We start from the raw sequence: 27,038 nt of genomic DNA, 5'->3' as shown, positions 1-27,038 counted from the left end.
CATGATGTGGCCCTTTCCCCTTTTATCCTGCTTAGAATATGACGTGTTGCCTTAATGTAGGGAAGGCATCTTGTGATGAAGTGACGTGTATATTTTAAAGGCCAAGAGTATAGAAGACGTTGCTTTTGTCATTATCAGCCTATGAAAACAATGCCAATAGCTGTCCGTCTCTAGACTTCTTATGTGACACATATATACACTTATTTTAAGCCACAGCTATTTAGGTTTTCAGTTTCCTATAGCAGAAAACCCCCCTAAGTGATACAGTAACTAATAGTCTGTTCTGTTGGTTGACATAGTAGTTGTGTATCTCCACATTTAGAGACCTGAGTTCAATTTCTAACCTCAATGTATCTTTCTAACACTACTAGACTACTCCCAGAATATGTTACTAACCTATATCAGAAAATACTGGCTTTACATTAACATTTAGTTTCAGTAAAGCACAAATAGGATGATAAATTATGAAAGAGACAAATGAACATATTGTGTGATAAATAGCATCTAAGATGGATCCCAATGATTTCTCCTCCCCAACTTCCTGTGTTCATGCCTCATATAATACCTTCCACTTGAGTATGGGCTGGAATTAGTGATTTCGTTCTAAATAATAAAAACATGGCAAGAGTAATGGGGTGCACTTCCAAGATTAGGTTAAAAAAGAGTGTGTCATCTGTCTTGCTTCCTTTCTTACTCTCTTGCTTGCCTACTCTGCTAGAAGCCAGATGCCAGGTGTGAGTTGCCCTATGGAGAGGCCTATGTGGAAGGAAATGAAGGAGGATGATAGCCAACAATCATTGAGCAACTGAGGCCTGTAGTCCAACAGCCTGGGAGAAATTGAATCCTGCTCTCAGCCATGTGAGTGAGCTTGGAAGTGGGTCCTCTCCCAGCTGAACCTTGAGATAACTTCAGCCCTGATAACCTGGATTGCAGCTTGTTAGAGACCCTGAGCCAGAACCACTAAACTAAGTCACACTTGGGACTCCTGATGCACTGCAAGATAATAAATGTTTGTTGTTTTAGGCCACTGAATTTTGGGGTAATGTTATGCCACCCTGGATAACTAAAACAATTCCAAAACAAACCACCTTTATTTTGATTATCATTCCTTATTTTATATTTTATTTTTCTTTTCTATTAATTCAATTCTCCATACTTACAGAAAATTATAGGTGTGTCTGAGTGGTTCAGTTAGTTAAGCGTACAACTTTGGCTCAGGTCATAATCTTGCAGTTTGTGGGTTTGAGCCCCACATCGGAGTCTGTGCTGACAGCGCAGAGCCTGGACCCTGCTTCAGATTGTGTCTCCTTTTCTCTGCCCCTCCCCCATTCATGCTCTGTCCCTCTCTCTCTCTCTCAAAAATAAATAAGCATTAAAAAAATAAAATTACATACAACATATGTATATAAACATACTAGAATTCAGTCTTGGGGAAAAATTCAGGAATATATGAAAAGGAAAGAGCATTTTCAACTTTCTTCAATGTATGTCAAACAGCATGTTAGAAAAGTTTTAGGCTATTTATGGTTCCATCATTCATTTACCTAAAGTGGGTTGGATTTATAACCAAATAGGCACCAAAGACTAAGAGCCAGCTTCATCTACTCCATCTAGAAAGTCCATCACCAAATCTGGAGATATGTCTACATCTATCTATCTATCTATCTATCTATCTATATTTTAAGTAGGCTTCATGCCCTGTATGGAGCCCAACATTGAGATTGAACTGACAACCATGAGATAAAGACCTGAGCTGAGATCAAGAGTCAGATGCTTAACTGACTCAGCCACCTAGGTGCCCATGGACTCTTATATTTAATACTTGTGAGTGAACTACTCAGGGATCCCCAATTCCAAGGAGTTCTTAGCAGGGGCCATGTAGCAAAGGAATCAATCAACTGGAGGAGAGTGCTTCTTTAAAAGGCGCTCAGGTCCCATTTCATTCTCAAATCAGATTCTCTCCTGTGGGGCCTGCGGAGTCTGATTTTTAACAAGCTTTCTCTTCTTTTCTCATGCAAAAGACTAAACCAGAGTTATGCCCTGCCCCTTTGGATTTAGTGATAGCTCCTTTTTGTTCATGCTACTCTTTCCCCTCCATGCTGTGAAGTCCTAGTTTGCTTTCTGCTTCTCTTTGGGAGCTCCTGCTGGACGGCACATGGAAGTCAGTGGATAATGAATGGAAATGCTCTTTGAAAGCTTTTCCTAATTTAATCCTATAAATATGTATTATTGGACAAGGATGAATGACTTATTTATTATGAAAAACACTCTAACTGGCAATAGAAATCCTGATTTATTTTCATGATGCTAAACCTAGTATAAACAAAAGTACATTTAAAAAATCAAATACGTACTTCTAAAATCCAAACGTATGTACCAAACCCAGTCACACAGAAAGTAGGTTTAGACTGATTGCAATCTCACTTCACTGTTCTCATGTATATTTCCAACATGTTGAGCAGCCTTTGAAGTTGATGGAATACATGTGCATGAATGTGTGGGTGTAGAGAGGGTTGAGGACTAGCACAATTAAATGTTACCGGAATGTAGGAACTTTGCCCTAATGCCCATGTGTTTTCTCAGGGGCAAGGGCAAATACCCATGTGTTCACTGGGCCAAACTGGCACCACTGAGGGAAAAGGCTACAGTGTTCTTGCAGCCTCAACTGAAAATAGGCAGCCTGGGTTCTGTTAATGCCTGCGATTACTTGGATTCCCAGAGAGTCCACACACAGCCCTAAGAAAAATGTAAATCTGGGGTGGAACACTGATGTATTTTGAGCTGCCTTGGGGTGGTAGGTACTAGGCAACTTGACCTTACAGAAAACAAAGGATTGCCTCCTGGAGAGGGAAGGAGAGGGTTGCATTATTAATCGCGGTTTCAAGCTGGAAGATGGTAAGGGGGGGTATTTACCTACTTCTGTGAACAAGAGATGGTGTGGGTGCAGGGGGAGGAATTTGGAGGAGATCTGCAGTCCCTGACCTGGGCCTCCAGTTGGGACCTTTGGGTCTCTCCCTTTGGACTGACCTCCCCCTTGTTGCTTTCCAGACACTGGAGAGGCCTCAGAATAATGACATTTCACATGAGTGCCCTATTTCACTCATCTGCTTCCATTCAAAAAGTTGTGAAATTCTAGGTTATCTTTATAATAAGAATGGAAAAAAATCTTTTATATTCCCACTAAGAAGAGGTCATTTAACTAATAAGTGACTGGACCAAACCAGGACTTAAGGGAGGTCTGTGTCTGTTGCATTCAGCTTGGTATCTTCCATGATACCTAGTAGTACTATGCACCCACAATTATCAAATAAACATTTCTTCAGTAAGTATACTATTTTAAAGCAGTTATAAATGTCCATCGAAAGGAGGTAGGCATATATAACGTTTCACTAACCATCATATTATCTCCTATGAATTCTCTACCTGATATCACAAGTGCGCTTTTATTTATCTATTGTTTTGGTATCTCATTTTGTTCAAAATGATGTTCTTATTTACCACAACCCTATATTGCCATGACCATTTTGATCAAAATGAAGTGGTTATCATTTAGGTGACTTGGGCACCATGGAAAGGGGCAATCCAAGCTCTGAAGTCTTCATCTTTAAGGAAAAATGATTTAGAAAATGTTGATTAAAACATATTTTTGCTTGGTTGGGTTTTGTCCCAATGATCTGAATAACTACAATTATGTAAACATGGCCCAAATGCAGGGGGTGTGCACTGAAGTATGGTGAGGAGGAGTCACCAAGAGAAAGCAAAGGTGGAAACAGGAATAGCAGCTAGGCCCAGCCCTGCAGGGGACCAGCAGAGCACCCCAGTGGGGAATGGATAGTGAGGGAGTGAATTTGTTCTTTTCCCAATGAATTCCTGTTGCATATATGTGTGTTTGTGTGTCCCCAGTTCAGGAAAGGAGGCCTACAACTAATTTGTACTTCAGAATGCATTTAAGGGACTCTGTTTACTTTCTTAGCAGGAATGTAGGAAAATATACAGAGAAAGGCAGAGTATTAGGGTGGCAGAATCAGTTGACCCTTGAATAACCTAGGTTTGAACTATTGGGTCCACTTACCCAGATTTTTTTGGGTAAACACAGTACCACACTATAAATGTGTTTTCTGTATGATTTTCTTGATAACATTTTCTATTTCTCTAGCTTACTTTATTTTAAGAATATGGTACATAATACATATTACAATCAACATGTGTTAATTATTCCTGTTATCAGTAAAGCTTCCGGTCAACAGTAGGCTATTGGGGGGAGTCAAAAGTTATATACGGATTTTCAGGGGCACCTGGGTGGCTCAGTCAGTTAAGCATCTGACTCTTGGTTTTGACTCAGGTCATGATCTCAATGCCTGCATCAAGCTCTGCATTGACAGCATGGAGCCTGCTTGGGATTCTTTCTCCCTCACTCTCTGCTCCTCACCTGCTCTAGCACATGCTCTCTCTCTCTCTCTCTCTCTCTCTCTCTCTCTCTCTCTCTCAATCTCTCTCTCTGTCTTTCAAAATAAGTAAACTTTAAAAAAAGTTATATATGGATTTTTGACCGCACAGGGTGTGGGCACTGTTAGCCCCCATGTTGTTCAAGGGTCAACTGTATATTCTGAGGCAGCAGACTTTTACAGAGGCCTTGGAATAGCAATAACTTACATTATATAGCACTATATGCCTCTGGGTTCATATCACATCCTGTATGTGAGGAGCTAGCTGCAAGGCAGGAGTTATTTTCCCTATTTTACAGACTATGAGACTGAGCCTCAGGGAGGTTGTAATCATTGACTGGATCAAATACAAGACTTTTCTCTCAGGATCCTCATTCAATTCATCATACCATTCTCCTCAGCCCCACATCAAAATTCTCATTTTGTTTATGCAATACTGCTCATTCAAGTGGAGTCACATAGGAATTTCTGAGTCCACATGTCTGGTTACTCTCCCTTCCCTATACCCATGCTTCCCATCCAAACTGATACAGAATGCTTCTCTGACTCAGCAAATCACCATTTTCACCAGGACAGGGCATCTGATCCAAGCCAGAGGATGTGGCTGTCCTTCTGCTGTCAAACCTCCGTGCTAAGTGAGGTTGCCCTCACTCCCCAGCAACCAAGCTCCTTTATACCCAGGACCCTTGGGTCATTTGACTAACCACTGGTCACCAGGGTCCCCATTGTCTTGTCATCTCTCTCTGGCTTTTCCATGTTTACCATAAGATGGTATCTTATTCCATTCCTGTAGGGCCAGTTGTTGTCCAACATTAGTACACTCAAGAAGTTTCTGGGTGATGTTTGTTAAAATGCAGATGCCTGGGCCCTGAGATCCTAGATTGGTGGGTTTGAGGGTAGGGTCCAGGTATCTGTACTCCCTCCCCTATTTTAATGCAAAGGGTCTGGGGAAAATACTTTGAGAAACAAAAGCTACCTTAGGCTTCATTCCCTACTTCATTCCCTACCTGAGTGTCTGAGAAATCTGACAGTTCTGAGTGGGCATGATAATAGATTATTTACTGTGTTGCTCCCTACTTTTGAGAGGCAATATTGTCCCCTCCCCTGGTTCATAGCATGAAAGCTAGGTTTGAATCTCAACTCTGCTATGTTATCTTACATAAGCTCTAAGTCAATCTCTCTTAGTTTCTCATCTGTAAATTGGAGGTCAAATAGTACTTACTTCATAGGATTGTTCTGTGTACTAAATGACTTAACTTATGCAAAATGTTTGGGACAGTGCCTGGGGGCAATGGTCAGTGCTACATCAGGAGCTTCTGGTCCAAGAATCCCAACCAGGAGAAGTGGGGAAATGTCAGGGATTTCAGTAACAGTGTTGGGAGAATGGAGGAGATATTTTGGAAAAGGAGAACTCTTGGCATTCCTGAAATCGTTTCAGGCAGGTGAGTGCTTATTTTGCATCCTGCCATTATGCAAACAAAAAGGATTAAGTCATCTCTATCAAAGTGCATCACTCATCTCTATCAAGTGCATCAGCCTTCTGGAGTTTATTATAAACATGAGGCACACAGCAACCAAATATATCCTGGGAAAGATGATGCCCCAGCTGACTGAGCTCCTGGATTTGTCAGAAGGTGGCACCAACACCAAGTAATGGGACTCCCTTTGCTTTGGATTAATTCCTTTTTGCCTTCTTCTTTTTCAGTCATTTGAAGGTAACCAACAGGTTTCTCCATCTTTTGCTCTTCTTAGGAGGAAGTAAGAATTACCCTAGGGTTTGTATTACACTTTAAAATTTTAAGTTAAATTTCTCTGTTCTGATAACAAAAATATACATTCCTAGTTTGCATCTTGTTATGCATTGAATTGTGTCCTCCTCAAAAAGACATGTTGAAATCCTAATCCTTAGTACCTCAGAATGTGACCATATTTGGAGACAAGGTCTTGCAGATGTAATTAGGATGAAGTCATACTGGAGTAGGGTGGGCCCTTTATCCAATATGGCTGGCATCCTTATAAGAAGATGGTAATGAGAAGACAAACAGGGAGAAGGCCATGTGATTGGAGTTATGCAGCTGCAAGCCAAAGAATGCCAAACATTGCCAGCAAATCACCAGAAACTAGGAAGAGACAAGGGATTCCCATACAGGTTTCAGGAGGAACATGGCCCTGGTGACATCTTGATTTTGGACATCTAGCCTCCAGAACCATGAGACTATAAACTTCTATTGCTTTAAGCCACTCTGTGTGGGATTGTTGTTAAGATAACCCTAAGAAATGAATATACATTCCTTTCAAATTCCTGAAAACTATCCTCCATGATGATTTCCAGGTTCCAAAGCATTTTCATGCTTCCTGGAGTAGGTTGCCCACCCTCTTTTTCTGGGGATCCCAAATAGAAATGTAAAACTATATTTAGTGTACCTGAGACGAGCTGGCTCTGAACCTTCTTTAGGAACCTGAACCATCTCTTCTGTCAACATGGCCTCACATATTATTTATGATCACAAAAAGTGCTTAGTTGCAGATGGTTCAGTACAAAGCAGACTGCATATCTTTTGATTCCTTATTTAAATCTTCAGTCTTCTTTTTTTTTTTTTAACGTTTATTTACTTTTGAGACAGAGAGAGACAGAGCATGAATGGGGGGAGGGGCAGAGAGAGAGGGAGACACAGAATTGGAAGTAGGCTCCAGGCTCTGAGCCATCAGCCCAGAGCCCGACGCGGGGCTCGAACTCACAGACCGCAAGATCGTGACCTGAGCCGAAGTCGGACGCTCAACCGACTGAGCCACCCAGGCGCCCCTAAATCTTCAGTCTTCTGATATCGATTTGGTGGCACTTGCTGATGTTGAGTGTCACCAAACAAGTGATATGGAACAAGTGAACAGAGTAAAAATAGGCCATGTAAGGGCTAGTGATAGGAGAATTGACTGAAGCAGTGAACTTGAACAGGAAGGAGTGGTGCCTTCGGGGATTCTTGTTTGTCATCCTTGAGGAGAAATAACTTCAGCCCTTGGAAGTATTGGAAGTTCTCTTAATAGAAAAGTCCTGCATTGCTTAATGCATGGAAATCTTATTCTACCTCCAAACAGCATTTATAAGGATTCATCTAGAGGCCTCACTTGCTCACGAAATTCTGTGTTTACACTTGGGAGTTTGTTATTCTTTAAACTTCGGGGTGTGTCATGGGACAAATATGAATGATTACCACACTAAAGAAAATAAAAGCTCTTTCCATTCTAACAAAGACACAAGAAACGGAAATGTCTTCACCATTTTCAAACTACCGATTGGTCTGCATAGACATTTGTTTGAACCAGAGCATTTCCAACCCTCTTAACTTCTTTTCAGTTTCTACAATTCACTTCCTGATGGTGGGAGTTATTTCCTACCATTCAGTTAAGTCAACTAGGGTTACTAATAGCATTCATCTTACCTCACTGCTGGAATATTTTCCCCTCCAGTGCTTAGAGTCTGTTTATTAAACAAATAGAAAATTAATGAAATAAATCTCTGCAGGTTTGAACATTGCTAGGCAAGTAAGGAAAAGGATCTAAACTAGAGTTCTTGTCAGGTCTAAGCAAGGATAATCACAGCCATTATGTGGTTCTCAAGACACAGACCTTAACTTCTACCACAAGGTTTCTCCATCTGAGCACTGTTGGCATTTTGGGCTGGATAATTCTTTGTTGTGGGGTGAAAGTAGGGGTACTGTCCTGTGCACTGTAGAATGATTATCAGTATCCCTATCCTCCACCCAATAGATGCCAGTAGTACCCCCTAAACTGTGACAATTGAAAATAACTCCAGACACTGCCAAATATCCCTTAGGAGGGAGAGCAAAATTATTCCTGGTTGAAAACTACTGCTCTAGAAAATCATAATTTGATATGATGAGCTAGGACCTGAACTTTAGAAATATTTATAGCCTAGAATGCTTGTATATTTATTGCAGGCACTTTTGGTTTATAGTACTATGGCCTTATGAGTTGATTGATTGATTGATTGATTCATTCATTCATTCATTCATTTGTTCAGTATTTATGAAACACCTACTTTTGAGGATGGAATAAGTGAAACAAAGAAACATAGCTGGTTATGAGTCATTGAAAAGGGGGCAGTGCAAATAAAATAGAGATGACCTCTGGCTGCTCAAGCTTATTCAGGAATCATTACCAAAGAGGGGTGATGTCCTTCTGTGGTGCACCACCTTATTATTAAGGTGACAGAGGAATTTTCTTTCTTGCTCCTCCCCAAATCAGTAATAATTTGAATTTAGACTGGAATTTTGAGTAATTTCTTTCAGGACAATGACCCGAGTCCTTCCCTGTTTTAGGGCCTTCCTACCTCCTGTTAGTTTTGCTTGGAACTCTCCTTCCATCACTCTTCACCTGGCTAGCTTGGAGTTTTCATGTATTAATCTAAATGTTCTTTCTTCAAAGACTTGTTTCTGGTCCCCACCCCTTTTCTCACCTGGATATTTTATCATCCAGCCTTTCTGACACTTATTTAATGGTTTGATTGAGTGAGTGTGTGTTTGAGAAAGAGAGAGGGAGAGAGGGTAAGAGCTTGAGAGAGATTATTTCTGCTACTAGACTATAACCTCCCTGAAATATAGTTTGGTGTGTATGTGTGCGCGTGTGCACGCACGCATGCGTGTGTGTGGGAGGGAAGGAGAGAGAGAGAGAGAGCACAAGCAGGGCAGAGGGAGAGGGAGAGAGAGAGAGAGAGAGAGAGAGAGAGAGAGAGAGAATCTTAAGCAGATTTCATGCCCAGAGTAGAGCCTGACTCAGGGCTCTGTCTCAGGACTGTGAGATCATGACCTGAGCTGAAATCAAGAGTCAGACACTTGACTAAGCCACTCAGGCTCTCACCTCCCTGGAATATATTAGGTACTAAATTAATATTTGCTGAATAAATGAATGAATTAGTTAATGCTGCCATTTGCTTAGCTATATTTCTCTCTCTTCTATTTACAAGAGCACCAACCTGATAAAATGTCCTTTAGGAAAGAAGTTCTGAATATGTTATTATCCCATCCAAGGGTTAGTAATTGCATTTATTGATCGCATTAAGTTATTCTAACACAGTCTTAGTAATTTTCGTGAAAGAGTGATCAAAGGTGATTAATAACAGCAAACTCAGATTAATTCAATTTTTGCTTCTCATGAAATTTGGGTTCAAACCTATGGATTTAGACATAGCTTTGCTTAGGGAGTTGATTAGTTCCTGAAGAAGGTTCAGGTGGTCTGAATTCATGTTTAGCTTTGGCATCGTCCAGGTTGGGTGCTAAGTGATAGGATTAAAATCATACAGGGCCCTAAATTTGAAACTTTATATGGATCAGAGAGAAATAAATTATAGCTGGCTAATGGGAAAATCTGACTCAAAGTAATAGTGCTTCTGCTGCATAGCTCTTAGTCACCTGATTCTATTGCTCTCAGATGGGCTGTTAAAAGAACTTCAGAAATGTGGCCACATGGGCTAGGTGAATTTGACAACTGTCAGCACTCAGAAAGTCTGAGCATTTTTTATTTAGTCAGACTTTTTTAAGACCATTGCTCTAAAGTCGTAAGTAAGGGTGTAATCTGTTAAGTGAATGAAGAGGAATAAACTGGTTACAAAAAAGATTACTGAAAGTTTGTAATCTACTTTGGAACTGATTTTCTGGTCTATCTTGGGACACAAGCAGACAGTTTTGAGGCAAGGACAATAAAAGGGAAGACCACAGTTCTGAGCACAGATGAGAAGGGAAAATGAACTCCAGCTCCTCATCTCTTTAGTACCAAATATTTATTGGTAGTTTATTCAGCATGTCATCTGTCGTTAGCTCAGTACTTCAAAGATGATTTAACTGAATCCCACAGCCTGAATATTAAGAATGAGAATGACGATTGGTAAAATCTAGGAAGAAAGTAATAAAAGTATTGATGAGGAGTCTTCCACCATTCTCTCTGAATGGACTTCATATACCTTTACAGGCTTCCACTCTTATGAATACTGGTCAACCGGATCATAGAATTTTAGAAATGAAAGCAACTTAGGGACCATCTAGTCTCTTATTGATTGCTATAGGTGAAGAAACTGCTGTCCAGAGGGTCCAAGTGACCTTTCTAAGCCTCAACGCAACACTTGAGGTCAGTGTCCAAGAAAGGGTAGAATTCAGACTTTTTCTGAGGCTCAGTTTCCCCATCTGCTCTGAGGAGGAATTGGCATCAGTAAAGCACTTCTCTCTTCTCTGTGCCAGGCACTAGAGAAACGACAGAGACCTGCCTGTTGCTAGGTCCAGTGAAGCTTCCTGTGGCCTCTGTACCAGTAGAAGAAAATTCAGTGCATGTTGTTAGCTCCATTCTTAGTATGCCTGAGCCGTGAACCATGTAGAAAAAGGGGAATGGGGATGACACTGTAACCAGATGATATTCCTCTTGGGGAGAATAGAAAGAATGAGCAAAAGAAAAGGGAAACAACAGGACTGGATTACATAAGTGACACGAGATTTATCCCACATACAAAGTCTGTCTTATACAGTTGCTATACTACAGTTCCAGAAAGTATTTTTTGTAATAGGAATTTGAGAGACAATATCATACTCCAATAAAAATGCTAAGGATTCCCCAAAATGAAGACCCTGAGAAGGAATAATTTCCCCATGGTGGCCCTTATGGTCCTGAAAGTTTAATAATGGCACATAATTTTATTATTAAGAAATTCAGACTCTAAACCAGACTCAAATCTGGCTGTACATTAGCCTAACCTGGAAAGCTTTCAGAAAAACAAAAAACAACAATAAGAAAAAAAAACAAACAAATAACAATACATAGGCCTGGGCCCCATCATAAATTAGTTCAGTTAGAATTTCTGGGGATGGGATACAACAGTATTTTGACATGTTCCCCCGATGATTTATGCCTAAATCATGTGGTCTAAAGTCACAAAACAGCCACCCCTTTGCAGAAGCCATACTGTCTAGTGAGTTTAAATCACAATAGGGGTTTATACAAACTGTGAAATTGTTTGAATATGCAATGTGTAGGTGGGAGTGGATGGGCAGGCTTGCCATAGAGATAATATTTCATACTGACCTTTTGGTACATACAATGCATGCATTTTTCAGTGTTCTACTTTCAGATGTTTACCACATGCATTCCCAACCACTGTTAAAAACAATGCCGTACCAACTCCTCTTTGCCCTCAAACAAACCAGGTATCCTGCTGGAATAGAGGAAAAGTGCTCATATGTATGCCAGTGCTTAATTATGAGACTGTGTGTCAATGCTGTTATACATCTATTTGTAATTGCAGAGGTAGAGGAATTTGAGCAGTTACATAGCAGTTACATAGACAAGTTACATAGACAAGTAAGGAATTTAACACACAACTATTATAAAACAACCTCTGTGACACATTCCTGGGATTAACCCCTCTTATTACTTGAAATTTCTTCTCCCAAGAAACCTAACACTTTTTTTTTTAAGTGTACATCCCTTCCTCCCTTTTCCTTGTCCTGAATGGTGATTGTGTCTGAGCAGTATTTTTCTTGTAAGTCTCATAATAACCTGGCAATACCTAAAGGCAGCTGTCATTCCATGTTCCCTTCCAACTCTTCTAAAAAATTGTCCAGACAAAGCAGTCCCTTCTCAGCCATACCTGGAGGTTTCTCTTCATCCCTTATCTCCTTCCTTTTGCTCTTCTGTGGGATCTTTCTAGCATCTCTACGTCCCTCATAAGATCAAAACAGAACGCATTTTTAATAAGTCTGACAAATAGCAAATGAAGTAGAGAATCTTGTAGGTGACATTTCTTCTGATTGCATTGTCCATTTGATTCCATCTATTATACTTCCTTTAAAGTATCATTATATTACTGAGATGTTTAGTGTTTATGAACAACTGGTAGACTAGCTTGCATCCCCTATTGCCCAAGGGGAATGGAGCATTGTGGATTCATTTAAGGGCACATTTACAATAGTGATTATCACCCTGGAGATCTTGGTCCCTTATAGACTGTGGAATTATAACAAGGGGTTTCCATATCCATTATGCTCACCAAGCATCTTGGTTTTCCACATCAAATTTCCACAGAAATGACAGCCTTTTCCTGGTATTTTCTTATTTTTTATAAATTTACCTTATTTTTAATAAATTTTTATAGAATTTTTATAAATTGTTTCCTACTTAATATCTATACGTTTTATTTCTAGTCATTTATCATTATCTCACTTTGTATAGGCCTTTACCTTAATAGGGCCATAAATATAGGCCCTATATTTATGGGCTACTTATAATTTGTCACAACCACTTTGATGTTATTTTTATCACAGATATTAACAAGGTCATTGTAATTGGTGTCATTTGTAAGTTGTGAGTCCTCTTGTTCATTCCAGTCATTGATAAAATATTAAATGTGCTAGGTAGGGCTGTGGTCTTGGCTGTATGTTAGATACCAGTCACACCTAAAATTCTCATTACACATCATCACCCTTTTTTTGATGGCTACTTTCTAGTCCTATCTATTCTTAACTAAATAAGATCCTGATCTCCTATACTTAGCTTGTTGATAGGGAAACTGGAGTCAAACCAAAAAGTCTTACTTTTATACATATTGCAGTAAATCCACTTCCTCTCACAGGAGATGAGAGAAAGGATGGAAAAGGAGCTAACTTCTTTTCATTTGGGACAGACATCAATAATGAAATGAATGATGTCTGATCCTTTCTAGAGACATCTATATGTATTGGTCCATTTTTCTTCTCCTCCTTCTCTTTCTTCTCTTTCTCCTCCTTCTCCTTCTTAAACCCGAGACCTATGAGAGAGGACTTCTGAGGTACAAAGAAACTTCTATGCTGTTGGAATAGTGGATTAATGGTTACCACCTACCAGTTAGTAAAATCTCAGAGCTCTATGTACTTAAGATCTAGAAGTAATAAAGCCAAAGAGAAGGAAAAAGAAGCTTGGGTTTCTCAAAGCTTTTGGCTCCTTCAGGTGTGGAAGGTTTGAATTTTTCTTCAGAGCTGTCTCCTGACTTAGTCATTCCTCTGATGTTTGCCATTGTCCAGAGGCATATGGGTGGTCTGACAGGGAATTCTTACCCCCTTCTTTGTAAGGGATTTCTCATGTGTCCCAATATCCAACTGTCAGTCTTCTGGCCCCAGTGGGCAACGTCAAACATCAATAATGGCATCTCTTGGCATTCTGGGAATTTGCCTGCCCTACGTTCCAGAAACTTAGGAGATTATCCTTATCCCCCAGGCCCTGGGAGACCATCCAGGTGCCATAGCCTGCTCACTGAAGGCTCAGGAGAGATGCATTTGTGTCCTCCTCAAACTGGAGACAAAAATAAAATTTTTAATAATAAACATATACACAGAACATGTTTTCTCTTTACTTTAGTAAATAGAGTTGATATTTTTGGATTTCTTTATTATCTGGATATGTTTTTTTTTAGAAGGTTTAAAATGTGGCTGCCATAGAGAAAGGGGCAAAGGAAGACACTCAATTATGTAATCCTGTTGTCCTTTCACTTGCAGGAGACATTCAGTTACTTAAAGAAGAATTTCAGCAGACAACTTGACATCCATTTTCTGATGGCAGACTCAGTGTGGGGCCCTGGGGTGGGTACTGGGCAGCCACAGTTCTGGGGCCACCAGGGGGTCACTGTCCAGCTCTGAAGGACTCAGGCATGCAGTGGAAAGGGAAGGTGGGGAGGACATGGGGATAGAGAAGCACAATACTTAGAAGGCTTTGATGTATACCAAAATAGAGATAAAAACAAAATGTGGTGGAAGTGAAGAAAAGAGATAACCAATTCCTATGAGATTGGTCAGCAAAAGCTAACAGAGGCGCCCACGTCTCAGATGAGACCTGGCAGAAGGCTCTGGTTCTGTCAGGAAGACTCTGGTGTGGAAGGACTCAGGACATGCTTTGTGCCTGGTTTGGAGTGCATGCTTCTTAAATATTTGTTAAATGGCCTTTCTAAGGGAGTACATTATCTGAGAATGACTCTCATTCTCACCTCTATAACTACAGTAATGGAGGTGTTTACTTAAAATAGTTTGGTGAAATGGTGATTATTAACTATTTTGGGCAATTTCTCTCCCTATTAAAAAGCATGGTGCTCAGGATCAAGTAAGGAAGAGATCTGTTGACCTAACCAAAATAATTGGTGATCTACAATGAATGCAATTCCATTTCCTTGACATATTTTGGTATACCCATTTCCAGCTATATTTTATTAATGCTAATCATATAGAAAAGGCCAACAGTGAGCCATGATTGATAAAACATTCCCATTGTTCTTCTGAGAGATTAATGGTGCCTTGTAAAATGCCTTATTAAGTCTGTTCCTTACTTCTGGCATTTGTTTTTGAGAACAAATACATAATTACTAGGGAGGAAGTCTCAGAGAAACTACTTTCAGGATTAAAGAGGCATTTCTCCTACTCGCATAAAACTAAGGTTTTTCTCAACTGTTTTCTGTTTTCACAACGTTTTACTGTAACAGCACAAATGTCTAGAAAATTAAATAGGCAAATTGAGAGCCTTAAATAAAGCTGTTAAATTGAAAGTGCCTGTCAGGACGTGCCTCATTCTCTCACATCTGCTCCTCCTCTCCACACATCCAGGTAGGACCAGCCACACCCCAGGCACTTTGGCCAACCTGGGCAATCAGGATGCTTTAAAGACCCAGGTGATTGAGCACAAGCCAGCACTGCATCTTGTCTGGTTCTGGGCATGTATTACTCTTTAGTCACTGAGACCACATCCCCACTTTGTACCCCAATTCTGGTCTTTGGGACTTGACCCTCCCTGTCTTATTGGGAACTCACCCAGCATCTAGATTTCTTGAGGTCTGGGGTCTTACATTAGTCTTCACATTGGTCCTTTTCCCTCCTTCCCCAACCCACCTGCCAGCATCTAGAGTCTGACCTTAGGACTACAGGCCTGTCACTCCCAACTCAGAGGACTTCTGGAATCCCCCTTGCCAAATGCTGTCCACCTACTCTGAGAACACAGTCATCTCTTTCTGCACTGTGGTGACATGACTGTCTGCTTGGACTATGATCTATTGCTGGAGAGAGAGAGAGAGGCACTGGATGGAGTACAATGGTTAAGAACCTGAGCTCTAGAATCTCACTGTCTAGGTTCAAACTCTGACTCAACCACTTCTTACCTATGTAATTCTGAGTAAATGAATAAGCCTGAGCTTCCTTATCTGCAAAGGGAATATAATGGTGATAATAATAATAGTCCCTACCTCAAAGGGTCATTGGAGGAGTAAGTAATCTGTGCCACTGAGCTAGCGTGTAGGAATGTTGGCAGAAGCATCCCATCTCCTGTTTGACTCTTGCCTGCACATCTGGCACCCTTTGGATGGCCCCACTGCTTGAATTTAGCCCTTTTTATTAGTAAAGGCCATATCTCATCAGTTCGCTTCCTGGCCTAATAATGCCTTGGTGGATTGCTGTGGCTTATAAAGGGACAAATGCCTTGGCTGGGCACAGAAGACCCTGCTGATCTGGGTATTGGTTGTGTCCCTTGCTTTCGCCCCACTGACCGTGTCATCAGACATGGCAGCATTGTGCAAAGAAAGAAATGGACATGGGGCTACTGGAGTTGGCATGTGCAAAGCTCATTCTAGCACAGAGTGGATGGCAAGATGGGGAGAAGGGGCCTTCTTTTTTTCTCTATCTTTGCTTCTTTTTTTCCCAGTCTTACACTTTCTCAACTACTTGGGTCCCTATATCAGCATCTTTTCCAGTTACTCATTGTAAGTGAGAAGATGTAATTGTGTTTGATACCTGCAACAAATAGGAGATGATCCAAATGCAAGCTCTAGACACAATTTATCTTTTTACATAGACTCTATCAATGTCCATTTTTACTGTAATGTCCTTGCTGGGCTCAGGAAAGGTTTATATATTGAATACAGCTTTAAAAATTTTACTTTAAATTGCTGTAAGATGGAATATTAAGCACATATACACAACATCAAATTTATTTAAGCCTCCTCCAAATTAAAAATGCCTGGCTCTTAATTACCTAAACAGCTGACAGTAGCTGAAGAGGAAGCTTGGTTGTGCCTTTAGGAATATGTATTTCCCCTGCCATGAAATAATGACCAACAAGAAGACATCTTTTCAAGGTTCAATAAAAGAAAACAAGATGTATTTTATATCTGAAACATCAACATAGTTCCCATGAGAGGCAGGAAGTATGTATTCTGTGCAGGTGTAAATCCGTTCTATCAAAGAATTCCCCTGGTAGTTGCACAGTACATGGATCATGCAGATTTCCTTTAAGACAAAATTAAAAACACTTCCCCCAACCCTAAACAATGGTTCATGTGAAAAGCATGCCATTTTATGTTTCCTGGACTAACTGAAAAATAGTTAAAACTATTTTAAACATTTTAATCCTTGACGGAGGAATTGACAAAATATGTGATGGAAGGATGTCAGTTTCATTAACCCTGTTTTCTCTCCCTGTTGCAGGGAGAGAAACTAAAGGCTGACAGTAGAGTAGATTGGCACTTAAGAGCTCCTCCTTCAAGTTACAGTGCAGCTTGATGGTTGCGATGAAGGGCAGGAAGGGGTCAGCTGGAAAGAAAGGCATGTCATGCCTGGCGTGTGGAAATTTTGCCCATTCTGCTAAAAATTAGTGTGTGTAGGGATTTCCAGTGTAATCCAAGTTATAGGAATCAGCTACAGGCCATTGCCAATCCATCTGTGAGCATATAATTTATCTCTTAAGCTATGACACTTCTGAATGTGGAAGGGGCACTATTAAGAGGCCATATCTATTAAGGCCTATTATGGCACTATTAAGGGCCATATTAAGAGGCCAATAGTTACCTGGGGCTGATCACTACCAATTGGTCTGAATGGGACAAACTAGAGCCTGCGGCTACCCACTCCTAGGTCACCCTGCAGTGCTAAGTTTATGGTTGGCTATAAACCCAAGTGGCCTCAAGGGATGGAGAATCATTGAGCAAAGTGGATTTGGGAGCGTTTCATGGTGTTTCAAAACTCTCTGGTAGGTTTAAGCTAGCCTAATCCTCAAATATTCTTCTGGAAGGGAGAATATCTAGAATTATACAGTGTTACTATATAGTCCTCTATTTTCTTAGGATAGAGCCATCCATGGTGTATGTCTTTAAGCCAAACTTTCTAAACCTATACAAAATGTAGTTGCATTGTGAAAATCATATAGGGAATTTTGAAAAATATAGATCTTTAGGCTCCAACTCTAGATATTCTAAGTTAATCGATCTATAGTAAGCTCAGACACCTGTATTTTTTTAAAAATTTTTAAATATTTATTTTTTGAGAGAGAGAGAGAGAGACAGAGAGCGCGAGCACAAGTGGGGGAGGGGCAGAGAGAAAGGGAAACACAGAATCCGAAACAGGCTCCAGGCTCTGAGCTGTCAGCACAGAGCCCCATGCAGGGTTCAAACTCACAAACCGTGAGATCATGACCTGAGCTGAAGTCGGACGCTCAGCCGACAGCCACCCAGCCTCCCCGGGCACCTGTATTTTAAAAAAATTCCTTTGGTGATTCTGATGCCTAGCCACATTTTTATAACCCTCTTGGGTTTATAAAGAGGCTATAAGGTTCTTAAAGAGCTGCAAATTTTAAGGATTCAATAGGAATATTAGAAGTTGAGAGCCAATGCTGGAAGAGAGAATATGAAAGAACAGAAATATTTTCCATAATTTAATTACATTTTAAATAGGACAGAAACAGAGGCAAATTGTTTAAAAATATATATGTTCCTTATTTTGCCCATGCCTTGTTTACTGGCTCAGGAACAATTTGAGGCATTATAAATGAGTCATTTTTTGAACTAAGCCCTGAAGGTTATAAAGTTTTAACAGACAGTAGAATTTGTTAAAGAAATTCCAGCAAAAGTTTGCAAAGTAAACTATATAGAGGCAAGGAAATAGCTTTATACTCTGTGAGTAGTGCTCCTATCTATCTTGCTCCATATGGTAGCCACTGGCATAGTACGTAATAATTATTTACTTAAAGGTAGATGACTTTTTGAGGGAATGCTATTATATGAGAATGATTCTCATTCTTTTCTTTATAGTTAGAGAAATTGAAGCATAGAAACAAAATAGGTTGCCCAAAATATTTTTAGGGCTGGTGTTTATTAGCCAAACAAGTTTGATTCCTATTTATAAGCCCAATTCTCAGGGACTACTGTTGGCCCCACCATTCTTTACTTCTTCCTTGGTGTCCAGTCTTCCACTAATGGGACTAGATACTTTCTAACTGAAAGAGATCATGAAAGTTTTAGGCCATTATGGTGAAACCAAAACTGATCTGATTACTATGTGTATGCTTTCCCTTGACTGTTAAAGGAAAAGAATTTTGTGTCTGTGCATATTTAAGAATGATTACATTCAAGTTTTAGAGAAGAAAGTTACAAAAGTTGCAAAAATATTTTTTCTTATCTTGGCACAATACTCTTTCCACTCTATCAAGGTGCCTCTGAGTACCTATACACCAGGCATTTATCTTGGGGCTGGGGGCTTCTTTTTTTAAGAAACTTCTTTTAAAAGAAGTATAGTAAGCAAATCTCTTTCTCTATGGCTTTAGGGTACTGTAAAGCAGATAATATATATAAGATCCAGAGTGTGGAAGAAAAAAGAGTGTTTCTTGGCATAAATCACCTTTGTATGAAAATAGCACCCTTGCCCTTTCCTCACACAAACCAAGCCAGGAGTATCATGAAAGGGTCCAGAACCCCACAGATCAGTGCGCGCAGCCCTGTTCTTGCAGGGGCCAATTCTCTGTGGGTGTTTCATCATAGAGAACTTATGTTGAAAAGTAGGGCAAATTAAAGCATTTCATTCAGAATATGAAAATGTCTGTTATTTTATGGACTTGAGTGAGCAGGATGCATAAGCAGGTGGTTTTTCAAATTACTGGACTTTCCAGATGCTGTTTACTATTGCAGCTGTTCTTACTTTAAGCCCTTTTAAAATGTAGCCAATGCTGTTGTTAATTGGAAGAATAAGCCACACCATGAACTTTTTCATAATTCAAAGACATTTGGTGTATCTTGTCTAAATTTTAATAAGTTTTATGAAATTTCATAACCAAACCAAATTTGAGTTAATCTTTCAGTGTCTTTTGATGACAGGAGATGGAGAAGAAAAAAAGACTTTCTTTTAATAAACATTTAAAATGTATATCATTGTTGGCTAAACTTGTGTTTTCAGATGCTTATGAATGAATAATAACCCCCAACTTAGTATCATTCTTTATTCAGTGATGTGAGAATAATTTCCCACCAAAAATGACCATAATGCTCCTTTACAAGCTGGAGATTCTGAATTCCATGCATGATCTCGTCCTATGTGGCATGTGTATCACCATCTTGTGAAGCTATCTCCTACACAAATAAACCAACAAAACCGACTCCAACAGAAGAAAATATTAATAGGGTACTGAGTGCTTTGAGACCATCTGATCTTTCAAGTTTTATGCTTTGATTATATGTATATCAAATAAACAGAGAATTAAAAATGACCTTTATATTGAGATTAATTGTCAATGGCTCTAGATTGCTTTCTAGCTGAAAGGGATCAGGGAGGCATTAGGACATCATTTTGAAATCAAAACCAGTCTGATTACCATGTGTATGACTTTTTTTTGACTTCCAAAGAAAATTTTGTATCTGAAAATATTTAAGAATTATTACATTCAAGTTTTAGGATAGAAAGTTACAAATGCATATTTTTATTTTCCAACCAAGTTCTTCTCTCATATGTTCTGATTTTTCTCAGAACTAATCTCAGAATCGTCTCAATTCTTTCCTTCCCTCAAAGCAATAGTCTATAAGAATCACATAATCTTGTCTATCCTTCCTTATATTTCAAAATATCTGTTTTGGACAGTAATCATTTGAAAACATGGATGAAATTTTAAACTTCCTTATTTAAATTTCCCTTAAATAATTGGAAGTTAGGCTGGTAACCATTATGTTCTCTTCCAATTATAAAATTCTGTCATTTTGTGCTTTTTATCCCCAGTGCCACTGCATACCGTCTTTCTCATTTCATGTCTAGACCATAATACAATTACCTCTTAACAGTTCTCTGCTCATCCAGACTGTCTACCTTTCCTTACATAGTATAGTTTAACTAGTCATCTTCCAGAAAGCCCACCCTCACCATGTCATACTCGAAGTCTTCTTGCCTTCTCACTGCTGAGATGATAAAGTCCAAAGTTATCATGAGTGCTGAATAAAGGATTCTGCCGTCTGGCCATGATCATCTGGCTCACCTTTATGACGTACCATTCTGCCACATGAACTCTCTAATTCCGATCAAAACGGGCTACTAAACCTTCCATCATGCCCTGTATGAGACATTCCCATCTCTGCCTGGTTTATTTAGAACGCCCTCCTGTGCTTTTCTCAGCTATTTGCATTCTATTTGCCCTCTGTGATCCAACTCAGATTGCACTCTTTTGTGCTCTTCTCTATTAAACTATAATCCGTCTCCCTTCCCTCACCCTGTTGTGCTATCCACAGGAAGGTCTCCCTAACACTTAACATCAATATCGTTCACTTTTTTTTAAATTTTATTGAAGAATAATTGACAAGTATAATTCAATGTATTCAAAGTGTACAATGTGATAATCTGACATACATCTACATTGTTTGATTAGCAAGATCAAGATGATACCATTCACTTTTTAAAAACCTTTTTATTATTCAATATTCAATAATACTTACTTTTGACTTATTACATTATATATTTGATCTATTTCCAAAATGATGATGAGAAGTTTTATAGTAGACACAAAAAATATCCTGTCTTAAAAAAGAAAGTGAAAATACAAAACCATATGTGGGAAAGAGTAAGTAACATGGGTTAATGAAACTTAAAATCTAGCTATATGTTTCCTGGCAGTCAAAGCAAAAAGGACCCATTAGTTACCATTTGGCAGTGACTTACTATTGTGATATGGTGTGTGTGTATTTTTTAAAACATTTTATCTATTTATATCTTGTCTCACTAACTGTAATCCTTGTGATTGTTAGGACTTATTTTGGGAATTATCCTTTGTAGTATGTAACACAGTGTGTAGTCTAGCATATGATGAATTTAACAAAGCAATTGGTTGATGGCTAATATGATATCTGAACCCATTTTATTTATATAGAAGTTACAAATAAGTGCATAGTAAACATACAAATGAAAATGTGAACATAAAAAGAAGACAGAAATCTCAGAGAGAGAATGAGGGTCCGAAGTTGTGATCACTTTAATCAGAAGAAATTTTAAAAAGCATTCATAGCCTACTATTTTTGGACAAATGTCTATACAGATATCTCATAGTATAGCAAACCTTTAGTGAGATAAACTAATTTTATTGGAATGAATTGTATAGACCAATTTATGTCATTATCACTAGTGGAATAGGTGATAATAATCTACCCTCTTGAAGTATAAATTCATGGCATACCCAGCTTCTGAGTTTTCTTTTCCTCCCTAAGTAGCTGTTTTATGAGACTGAAAGGACACTGTGCAGATGAACCATGCTGTTCCTCACACTGTACATCAGTGTTTCATTTCTTCTCCTTCTAGAGTTATTTTTCTAAACTTGGTATAAGAGACTTTTAAAAGTGCAGGGAACTAGTCTGGCGCTGTCCAAAAGCAATTTCCATGATGATGGAAATGTTCTGTACCTGTGCTAATACAGGAGCCAGTAACCTCATATACTGAGAACTCAGATTGTGGCTAGTGTGACTGAGGAACTGAATTTTAAATTTTATTTAATGTTAATTATTTGAAATTGAAATTGAAAGAGCCACAAGAGGCTAGAGACGACAGACTTAGCAGAGGCAGCTTTTATGGAGCTGCTTGCCTTTCAAACAGGCCTTTCCTTACCTGATTTGGTATCCTGACCAGTGTTTCTTCTATTATCACATGAAGTTTTAAGCTACTGTGCATTCATAGAACTCGGGATGATTTTGTTATTTTAAGAAGTCTGTATCATCAAAAGGAAAATTTAGGGAAATTTATTATTTACTGCCATGTACATTGGAGAGAATCATCCCTCTTTCTGTCATCATGTCTGTGCTTGGACTCAAAGAAAAACACTTATAAAATAGGAGTCTCCATAGAATATAGGCCACCCTTCCTGGCTCTACTGGCAGACAGCACTCTTTGGGCAAAATTTGTACTTGTAGCTTGGGTCTCTCTTTGTAGAGCATTCTCTGAAGTCCTCTCTTGACCAAGCAGCTGGTCTCCAAAATCTTCCCAAGGTGGATTTTTCTGTCTAACTGTCTTGTTTTGCTCATAGGAGCAAATGGGAGGGGTTTGCTTTCTCTAGGCCAGCAGGAGCTTGCTGTAACTCTTCCTTTTAATTTTTTTTTTTTTAATATGAGGATCCCCACACTTGCTCTTTGAAATGCTATTCTGTAAACTGCTATTTCCTCTAAGCCTGTTATGCCTTTTTTCCATCTGTGTTGAAGTCTCTTTTCCCAGTGGAGCCTTTCTTTCTCAGCTTAGTCATGCTATGTGTAGAGACCCACATCCACACTGCTGGCCTCTCTGACTCATCCTGGGAGGCTTGCTTGCTCCAGGAACCCCACTCACACTATGGTGGAACAACAGGGAGGCTCCAATGAAGCTGGCCCTTTCTGAAATCTGCCTCTTTTCCTGGCATCTCTTCTCATCCAAAGCTACATGAGACTGGCAAAAAATAAAAATGCCCTGCCCCGCCCCCCTTGCCCCTTTGAAGTAATGCTTCTAGTAAATAGTTTTTATCAACTTTAATTTCCAGTTTATAAACGACTCTTGTTATTGCTGCTGCTTTTAAATATTCCATAATCTGGCTAGTAGAAAAACCCGCTAATGCTCCAGTTTTCCTTTTTCCTCCATCAGCAAGCCAAGAGAGTCAGTTCTGACAGTTACATTTTCCTTCCAGTTACAGGTTAAATTGTTTCCCTTTTTGAAATATATTATTCATAAATGTGAACAGTTTCTGAACTCTAGCTCCTCCCATCCACAGATAGAAGGCTGGGTACGTGGAAATCACTCATCTGCCCCATTGGCTGTTCTGGGTTATGCAGAATTGGGTCTTCACACTGTAATCTTTCAGGCCAGGATTTTCCTTGGCCTTCCCCACCCCTCAAAGAAAACTCTCTGCCAAGAATGGCTTAGGCCCATGATTTCCCAATCCAGATGGGTTCAGACAATAAATTTCTCTGACTTGATTTGCTAAAAGGGTGATAATCAAAAACTGACCACTGATTGAAATCTAAATTTGGCCAATAACTCCTTCAATTAACTTTTTTTTTAATCACTAAAAACATTCTGAAAGTATAAAAAGGAACTCCAATCTGAGTGTCCCATTAGCTGAGGGAAGGCTGACTCAGGTAGTCACTGAAGAAACAATTTTATATACCTAACTAGAGGTGTCTATGGGAGAAATAAAGAAGTACACATTATTTTTGGTTGTGTAAATTAGCTTGATTGTGCATGAGTACAATACCTTTCCAGTTAAAATACCTTTCATATGTATAATATTATATCCTATTATATATAATATGTACTATATGTATTACTTGTACTTAGTCTGAAGCATTTTTACCCACTGTATTATTTTCAAGAAAATATCTTGATTGGAGTTACGATAATCTGCCCACTCTGCATTCCGGTTCTCATCTTGGCACAAGAGCTTATGCAATGACCTTACTGCTTTAATTCTATGTGCAATAGGGCACCACCCTTCACTAGACGTTAAGCCTGGGAATAGACAGAGGGTGACCTGCAGGGCAACTGTCCCACCCTCCCAAGGAGTGTGGGTCAATCTGTTGCAGAGATCCAGACGTTCATTTGCCAGGAGAAAAGTGCAGTTGTAGGAAAAGTGCAGTTATATGAAACTCCATTAGCTACATTCCGGCTGAACTAACCAGCAGGAGGGGGGAGGGGATATGTGACATTTCTGAAAACTGCTGGAGCTCCCACACATCAAGCCCAGAAAACGATATGTGTGGCAAAGGTACAGAAGGATGCACAGCCTGCTTGCCAGAAGAGAGCTGTCCCAACCCTGACAGCGTCTCAGGGGCGGGGGTGGGGTGGGGGGCGTCCTTTATAAGCTGGCCGCCTCACCTTACCTTGACAACGTCGTCATTGAGATGCTTGGGATCGCGGTTGACCAAGTCGATCTCCTTCGTGTGCGCGTCGTACACTTGCTTCTCGTTAATCTCTTCTGCCATGGCCTTGTTGTTGGGCTTGTAGATATTGCCCTGTTCCCGGATGGGAACAGTGTAGAGATGTCCCTGCGGAGGGCAGACGGCCAGGAGGGGGAGGGTGGTCCGGGCAATGGGAAGAAAATTTCAAAAAGGAAAACAAGTGATCAGAAGTCAGGCTGGCGGCGGAGCAAACCTCGAGGCTCAAAATCGAACTAACCGCTTCGGCAGCGGTGGCTCAGCGCACAGTAAACTCCTTGGCGCCGCTAGCTTTTTAAGAGGATCGAGCAGAGGACACCACACCCCTCCGTACCAGGCAGGGAGCTCCTGTCTCCCCCGCCTGCCGCCAGGGGTCAGGGCAAACCCCGCGGCGCAGTCAGCCCAGGCCCCCGCCCAGCGCGCGCCCTGCCGGAGGTACCCCGCGGTACCCCGCGGAGACCCCAGCAGGCGAGGGGATCCGATCTCTGACGTCTGTCCAGCCACTTTCCGCCACACCACGCTCGCCCCGAGTGGTTCACCTGCTCCGTTTTCCCCTCCCCCATTCCTCCTCTCAGTAAGCTCTTCCAGTTTATCTTTCAGATCCAGGTTGAACACCCCCGACCCAAAAATGGGCTGTCCCCATTTTTGTTGCTTCCAGGTCGCATATCCCTCGCACCTGTTCGCGACCCACCCCCCAATCTCCCTCTGCGCTCTTTGTCCCTACACTGCTCTCCCCGCCCTCGTAGTGGTCACAGCCCGAAAGCCCCCATCTCTGGGCCAAGCCATGTGTCAACCCCCCTAAACTCCCTAGAACAATGGTATCTCACCTGCACTGCGCCCTCGACCCACCCTCAGGTCACTCCTAGGCTGCCGGCCGGTGGCTGAGCGGCGGCCCTGTTTGGGAAAACGAGGTCTCCACACTCGGGCGGAGCCCGAGCGCAGGAGGGTAGTTGGACCTGGTGGTGGTAGTTGGGGAGAGTAGAGCTCCATCCTTCTCCAAACACCCCCTCCAGGCGCCAAGATGCAGGAAGAGTTCTTGAGGTGGCCCAAGAGCTTTGGAAAGTGCAAACATGACTCTGCCGTTCCGGCCAACCGGTCCAGGTGCCTGGCGGGGAGTCGCGGGGACCGTCCCCAGGATTGCGGGTGAATGACTTCCCACCCTGCGTTCCAGCTCGCCGCCTCCCAGCAGTCAGGGATTGGACGGTGGGAGTCCCGAAATAAAGCAGCACCCCGGACCCACCTAGAAATACGTCCTCGGTCCGGCAAGCAGACCTAATTTCAGGACCCCCGCCCTCTTTTCCTCCTCTCTCTAGTTTGGGGGGGCCCAGGGCCCCTTTCTCGATAGGAAAATCTAAAACATTCCTGCCTTCTCTTCACCTCCCCGCCCAGGCCCATTCCTCAGAGGTGCCAGCGCGAGAGGAGTGTTCTAAAGTCAAGAGAGGGCTGGGGCAAGGAAAGCAGTCGGAATATTTGGAGTGGGAGATAGCAGAAGGAGACACTTCTTGTGCTCTCCAGGGCCCGGCGCGCACCCACCCAAGCCTACCTCGGAGTCTACGTATTTGCCCCCAGACATGCTGGCCCGTGGCTGGATGAAGGCTCTGAGATTTCCCTGGGCTGTTATTTAAGGGAACTGAGGAAGGAAGATCTTGTATTGTATGGGGGAAAAAAAGGCGCTGGCGGGGGGCGGTGGCTGGGAGGGAGCCTCCTGGCCGCCGGCCAAGGGTTTGTTCTGCTCGCGGTTGGCCGGGACTTGCGCTGCGCCGGGTCTAGGCACATCCCCAAGGTTCTGGCAGCGGAGGGTGGGGAGCGCCCGCAGGGAGGAAAGAGCAATGAAAAAGCGTTTCACCCGCTCTAAGTTGCTTGGGCAGATATTTTAAACCTGGGGCAAGATTTTCCCAGTTATGAACCACTGAGAAGCGTCCTGCGGAGAGCGAATGTTTTTGCAGTGCATCATCCCTGAAGGGGTGGGGAGTGCAGGGACACGGCGCACAAGCAGAGATGCCCAGTATGGGCACCAGAGCTTCAGAAAGAATTCTGCTCTGTTCTGAGCCGTTTCTTCCCATTGCCCACGTTCCATCTCTGATCAAGACACAGCTATCTCCCTGTTCCACAGAGGAAGGGATGAAAAATGGCCCGGGACCTTTAGGTGCATTTCGTCTAAACACAAGGAAGGAATTTGTGTGGGCGCGTGTGTGTGGTGTGCTTTTGGTGACAATCCTTTACATCTAGTCGGTGTGGATGGAAACTTGGAGAAGCAGGCATGTAGAATTTAATATTTCCCAAACCACTTCTGAAATTCTCCCAAATGCTTTGAAATAAATGAAAATGTTAAAGTTTACTGTTCTTTTTGGAACAAAGGAAATTTATGCCAACACGTTATGCCGTATTTACAAAATAAC

The 27,038-nt window shown here is 41.1% G+C and overlaps 1 protein-coding gene across 1 annotated transcript in view; it reads right to left on the bottom strand.

The window, feature by feature from the left end:
• The window catches only part of CAV1 (caveolin 1), a 34,998-nt gene extending 8,511 nt beyond the window's left edge, over nt 1-26,487 (bottom strand). The window contains exons 1-2 of the mRNA XM_047097116.1: nt 26,183-26,487; nt 24,586-24,750 (exon numbers count right to left, since the gene is read on the bottom strand). Of these exons, the coding sequence (XP_046953072.1) occupies nt 24,586-24,750; nt 26,183-26,212 (195 nt within the window). The 5' untranslated portion in view covers nt 26,213-26,487. The remainder of the gene's footprint in view (nt 1-24,585; nt 24,751-26,182) is intronic.
• Nucleotides 26,488-27,038: the final 551 nt, after the last annotated feature.

Source organism: Lynx rufus, unplaced genomic scaffold (assembly GCF_022079265.1).
Source record: "Lynx rufus isolate CCGP_SWC_20201006 ecotype Redwood Valley unplaced genomic scaffold, mLynRuf1.p SCAF_4, whole genome shotgun sequence".
Lineage (NCBI taxonomy): Eukaryota > Metazoa > Chordata > Mammalia > Carnivora > Felidae > Lynx > Lynx rufus.
The sequence above is the reverse complement of the archived record's forward strand: the minus strand, read 5'-3'. Positions and strand labels throughout refer to the sequence as shown.